This window comes from Kryptolebias marmoratus, linkage group LG23, assembly GCF_001649575.2.
Source record: "Kryptolebias marmoratus isolate JLee-2015 linkage group LG23, ASM164957v2, whole genome shotgun sequence".
In the NCBI taxonomy this organism is placed as follows: domain Eukaryota; kingdom Metazoa; phylum Chordata; class Actinopteri; order Cyprinodontiformes; family Rivulidae; genus Kryptolebias; species Kryptolebias marmoratus.
The window spans coordinates 547,960-554,435 of NC_051452.1; the positions used below are offsets into that span (position 1 = coordinate 547,960).

A 6,476-nucleotide genomic window follows, 5' to 3' on the forward strand; every position below is an offset into this window, starting at 1 on the left:
CTTCTTTCAGCCCTTTTGTTCACCTCATCAGTGGAAAAACACTCTTAGCTGCCGAACAACTAAGAGCCTTGATTATTTGAGCACAATGGTCGCCGTAATAACTTCCTCTTTTGCCCGAAACGGGAAAAAAAAATCCTCTGGAATAATCCAGGAGATCCAATTATCTAAATACACATGAAAGCCACTCAAAACACATTTTGATTTAATTAATATCTGTTTACTTTGAGCTCGCGTGGGGGGGTGGGGTTGGTAAACTCAGCCTTTTACGACGAGTTTTCAGCGAGTTACCTCGGTTGTGTTTCACCATAAGTGGCGCTCTTCTTCTTCTGGTCTTTATTTTAGCAGTAAGGTAGCAAAGCTGCGCTCTTCTTCGTAGACATTGAGTTTGGCTGCAGCTGCACACAGTTGCAGCGCCTCCTACAGGAAACTGGTGGAGCTACGCAGAGAACCACGCCGTTCAAAAGCCTTGTTTGGATTCATGTTTTTATAATGAGGTCCGGACCTCGGTGAAATCAGTGGGTTTGAGGCTAAAGAGAAAAGGACTCATCAGATTGTTCGGATTTAAAAGATTTTGTTTGTTTTAGGTTTGATTAAAAGCAACGTAGCTTTGAAGCAGCGACCAGCAGCTTCTCCACTGCGGCAAACTGCTTCTTTTATTTATTTATTTATTTATTTACTTTTTGGGAGCAGATTTGCAGCAGGTAGCAAAATTGCCGTTTCATCTTCAGAGGAAGAGCGGCACGTGCCGATCACTCTCGCCTCCTCCGGGGACTTCCTTTCATTTAAAGAAAAAACTGCTGAATCGCAAATCTAATTGCGTAAACGGGGAGTCAGCTCCCGGGAAGATGATTTCATTACGGGGCTGGCGGTCGTACCTGCGTACTGCTGGCCCGGGTGCTGCTGGGAGACGCACGGCGAGGAGGTCTGAGGGAACTGGAGCGGCTCCATCATCGGCGCGGGCAGGAAGCTTACGGTGGAGCTGCGGAGGAAGAGACACACAAAGAGAGACGAACTCTTTTTAGTCTCGGCGGGACGGACGCGCAATTAATCAAACGAGCCGACGCGTTCAGCTCGGGAAGCTGACATAAGGGCCGATTCTCAGGGAGCCCGGCGCCGCGGCTGAGTGAGGCAGAAGTCCATCTGGAGAGCCGGGATCCGGGAGCTGCTCGCCAGGAGGGACTCGTCTCCAGCTGGAGGAGGAGGGCTGCAGGTGGACACGCGGGGGTCCCTCGTGGGAAAAAAACCCCGAGCCGTTCGCATAAATCATTCTCCTCGCCGGCTAACCCCCGCGAACGCAGCCTCGCTTCACAGCTGGGGGGGAGGGGGGAAGAAAGTGACCTCTTTCCTTTGTTCTTCTGCAGGTGAGGACCGACTCAGACGGCTCAGATTAATTGGACGAGCCGAGGCAAGAGACGAATCGTGAGCTCTGCTTTTCGGTGTACCAGTTCCACCAATCTGTTTAACGAGAGAACGATGATGTGTGTGTGTGTGTGTGTGGGTCCAAACTCCCCCGTTCTCCAGAACCACCGTGGTCGGATCTCCTCCCGGCGAACCATGACGACCGCGGCTTCATGACACCTTAATATGAGTTTTCACAACGAGCTAACTCTGTTAGTGAGCCGAGCTTCTAGGAAACGAAGAACACTGAATAAAATGGAGTTTATTATCAATAAACAAGTGATTTAGTTCAATTTGGAGCAGAAATATACATTTTATACATGTTTTTTAAAGCTTATTATGTACTTTATCAATGCTAGCCTAATACTGAAGTATTAACGGCCACTGAACCTGCAGGCTTTGACCACCAGAGGGCCCCAGAGAGACGCTTCCTGTGGCAAACGCTCTACTATACATGTTTAAACAAATGTTTTTTAAGTTGTAAAAAAATAAATAAAATAAAATAAAGGGGGCTTTTTTAATGAATAGCTTCGAAATGAGTCGTAGTTTGTCGAAATTGGGCGATTTATCAGCCGACAACGAGCTGGTTTTGTTTACGATCGCCGGTTCGAGAACCATTTTTAATCGGTCCAGGCCTGTTCCCCAAAAGTAGACGACGACGCCATTATACGAAGGGATTTCCCAGAGCGACAGCAGCAGGCAGAGGAAAAATTGTCATTTTGAAACTAAATTGAAAAGACGATTTCTGAAGACGTACCTGTTACAAAACTCGGATTTAAGGTACGTTAGGAAGATTATTTGCCGTTTTCGCTCAACAGCGTCTTCATGGACTCGTTTTTTTTTTTTTGCACAGACCACATTTAAACAAATGATTGTAATGTCCATGCAGCGCCAGCAGGTGGCGAAAGTGTCCACATTGACAACATCAAAAAAACAGAAACATAACTTTTTTTTAGAAATTTTTAAATCTAGCCTACCTAAAGATTCTGTTTGTGTATTTTTTGTATTTTCTTCGACACAGATTACAACTCCCAGAAAAAAAGCGAAACAGAATTTAAAAAAAAAAAAAAGATGTTTGGATTTTAGGGCACAAAACATTTTCTATGTCAATGTTTCCTAAAAGCGCTATAGGTTACTTTGAGAAACCAATACTGTTTTTTTTTTAAAAAAAAATCCCTTTAGAAAGCAATTTTTTCTAGTTTGCGTGGGAATGAAAGGCACAAACGCAGCAGAAAATGTTGTTTTCTTTAAATTATCCAAAGTGCTGTAGTTTTTTATTCAAATTTTAATCTCCAAAAATGCAAATTGGTTTTAATCAGAATAAAAATCAGCCCAAAACAAAAAAAAAATTGGAAAATTTTGACAGACTTTCTAAAGCCAAGGTTTATAAGCCTCATTTGTGATAATTACTTTAGATGAACGGTTTCATCCTTGAAGACATTTTGCCGACGCCGCGGCGCAGGAACGTACCTCATGGTGGTGTGTTGGGCGGGGGGCAGCAGGCCGTAGCAGGGCTGCACGCCGGAGACGGCCACCGGTCCCTGTCCCGGCTGGCAGGACACGAACACCGGCTGCTGGTACGTTTGCTGGGGGACAGAAACCTGCTGCAGAAAAAAAAAAAAAAAAAAAACGAGTCAGATTTGCTTTTTACCGCGGCTCCAAAATCGTCACGCTTCGCTTTTTCTTCTGTGGCACGAAATGAAATAAAAATAAAACACACGCAGCCTTTCTTGTTAGTAACAATGGTGTTGAGTGGAACGTTACATTTTTTTTTGGCAACATGAATCTGACGCTCGCACCACAGCCCCGTCATCAAAGTACCTGATAAGACGGCATCGGAGGGCACTGGACCATCATGCCTTGCATCTGGCTGGCCATATTGCTTTGCTGGTTGCCAGTGAGAGCGAGGTTGGGTGTTGGCTGCACGCCCACTACAGTCTGGTAGCTGGACGCTGGGTTTGGGATCACGGCTTGGTGCACTGAGGGAGGAGGAGACAGAGGAGAGGCTGAAACACTTCGACTAACTGCAGCAAAACAGAAGAGAGATTCTTTGAGGTAATTATTGAGCTGTAATCAGTCCAGAGTTTACCTGAGGGTTTACTACAGGTTCCCAGTGTTTACTACAGGTTCCCAGGGTTTACTACAGGTTCCCAGGGTTTACTACAGGTTCCCAGGGTTTACTACAGGTTCCCAGGGTTTACTACAGGTTCCCAGGGTTTACTACAGGTTCCCAGGGTTTACTACAGGTTCCCAGGGTTTACTACAGGTTCCCAGGGTTTACTACAAGCCTCTAACAGATATATAGCCTTAGATTTATTGAAAGCACATCAGATAACTGAGGACACAGCAGTGTGAGAACAGGAGAAGTTGTTGAGCTGTTACTGCTAAGCAGGTTGGGAATAAATGAGAAAATCAATATATTTGATTTAGCCAGCGGTGGCCTGAACCTGCATCTGAGAAGTCGAGTCGATCCTCAACAGGGAATTAAAAGAAAAAAACAAAAATCTTCACTTCAACGAGACAACTCATTCCACCAGTGCTTATTAAAAACCTATTTGGAGCGGGTCGAAGACAATGACGCACAGAAGGCGACCCAAAGTCACACGGAACGACCTGAAACGAGGACGCCTGTTTCTAACCGGAGGCTGGGGGTAATGGAGGATGCGTAAATGTCAAGGGGACAGAAAGAGGCTAAAAAAGAAAAAGACTCCACGCATTCGCAGCGATCCAGGTGACAGAAAGACGGGGCGTCCTTTTGTGAAGGTGTCTTTACAGTCCGCCGCTCCGGGAGAGAAGCACAACGAGACAATGAAGGAGCCCCACGAGGAACCGGGCCGGCACGACTATTTTTATCCAACCTTCACTCACAAGCCAAGCATGAAATGACCGGAATATCAAAAGCCTCCTGTATTATTCCGGCAGAAGACGGGAGATTTGGACTTCTAACTTTCACAGAACCGCAACTTCCCCGTCCGTCGTCGTTTCGAACGTCCTTCTTCGCCGTTTGCGCCGAGTCGGTGAGAAGTGAGAAGCTGGAAAAGAGACCGGTTCACTGTGAGATTCATAGAGGCCTCTCAGACAGCGTCCCGGCCCCGCATCCCGCCGCCCAGGCTGCCGTTCTGGGTCAACCGAAGGAACTACGGGACAACCATCGTGCCAGAAAAAAACGACAAGTCGGCCGATTTCTGCGGCCGATTTTTTGCCACATGTCAGCTCTGCAATGAAAGGCAGGCACCCTTCACGCTACTACAACCTTTTTTTTTTGCCTTTCTCACTACGACACCAGCAGCCTCCAAAGAAAACGATGCTAGCTTTTAAAAGAACTGTTTTTATTAAGTAAATATAGAAAAACTTTGTTCTTATCTTTCAAACCCCGATATATTTTATTGATAAACATGTAATATTACGAAAAAAAAAGGCAAATTTTTAAAAAACAAGCTAATCCACATCGAGCCCATGGCTAAACTACAATCAAATACTGTTTTTTTCTGTTTTTAAATACCTAAAAAAATGTACGCCTTCAGTTTCTTTAAAATCCACAAGAAGAAGAACTTTTTCAGTTAGCGCTTCAGAATCTACCAGTTTAAAAATGGATCCGTTTGTCTTATTTAGAGGGAATCGACGCATTTCACTGAGAGCTGATGATCTTACCGTCAACAAGATTTCTTTCATATTCCAAGGAAGTCATTAAATCAGGACATTACCGCCACCTGCTGGTGACTGCCGGGAGTTCAGGTCTTCATTTCCGGTTCCGCCATAAGGTCCCGTTGAATTAACAACAAAATAAAAGCTCGTCTTTGGTTTGACCATTGCAGTTAAAAAAAACCAAAAACAACAAAAGGTGCCTCTTTTTTATTTTTGCAATTGCCGTTTTTCTAATTTCCTTTTAAAAACGAAAAAAAAAAAAAAAAAACACGCTCGTTTTGTTTTTGCAATCTTATTTTGAAATGAAAAAACCAAAAAACGGACCGTACACGAATTAAACTGGCTTCAGAAATCGGTTTTCTAGATTTAAAAAAAAAAAAAAATCGGCGTCAGAATCGGCTGCTGAAAAAAATCACAATCTGTCGACTTTTACAGACGGCTTTGAGCACAATTCCACCCGGACTACGCCGCTTTCTTTCGCAACCAGGACGTAAAAACGATTAGGTTGCGTGTTCTCAGAGTGACGCTAAAAGTCGAACGCACTTCTGAAAGTGACCATGACTGGCGTGCGGCGGAGGCGGCGACTTGACTGAACAATTAAGCGCAAAACGTCGACGGGAGCCTCCGCGAGCGCCCGACCACTCCGCTTCAGAGCCTCCGGCTGACGCCTGACCTCGCGCTGAACCCCGTATCGCCACCACGCGGCGACGCGTCTGCGCTTCTCTAATTAACGCAAAAAAAGCGAGAAAGGGGAACGAGGCTCTGCGGTCGTTTTTTTTTCTCGTCTCCCTGAGAAATAATTGCTGTTCTTTCGCCTTTGTAGGTCAGCTTCATTTGTTCCCCGGCTCCCCAGCGTGGGGGGGCGGGGGGAGCTACATTTGCAGCCCACCGATGACAGAATCGTGCCGCAGCCACTTTACAGAGACATATGTGCGGCGGTCCGCGCAGCGAAGGAAGGGGGGGGGGGGCTAACAATCTCGACTCCCGCGGCGGAAGGAAGGAAGAAAGAAAGAAAAACCGAATAGCGAATAATCTGGCGGGACACATTTGAGGGAACAAACAAACGGGCGAAGGGAAGCAAGGAATGGCGGACAGCAGCTGGAGCAAACAACCACATCCTTCAACACGAAGGCAAAATCTCACTCGTTAAACCCTCCTTTGATTCGTTTTTTTCACCCCAAATTAAAATCGAATCAAAACGGGACTCTCGGGGGAAAAAAAAGGAAAGAATTAATGACCTGAGTGGAGGGAAATGGAGCCAACGTGGGTCCGTACCTTGTTGCTGGGGCAGGTTCTGGCTCTGAGGGCAGTTGTAGGTCAGTTGGCTGACGGGGGGTCGGTACTGATGCTGCTGCTGGGTGGAGCACTGCGGGTGGTGGGCCGACGAGCAGTAACACGCCGGCATCTGCGATTTTCAAAAAAAAAAAAAAAAA

General features: G+C 46.0%; 1 protein-coding gene across 1 annotated transcript in view; it reads right to left on the minus strand.

Annotated features, from left to right (window-relative positions):
* LOC108246489 (R3H domain-containing protein 1) overlaps nucleotides 1–6,476 on the minus strand; it is a gene marked incomplete at its 5' end in the record, with an annotated part of 26,387 nt that overhangs the window by 2,275 nt on the left and 17,636 nt on the right. The window contains 4 exon segments of the mRNA XM_025010066.2: nucleotides 825–979; nucleotides 2,869–3,002; nucleotides 3,220–3,377; nucleotides 6,319–6,448. Coding sequence (XP_024865834.2) covers nucleotides 825–979; nucleotides 2,869–3,002; nucleotides 3,220–3,377; nucleotides 6,319–6,448 — 577 coding nt within the window.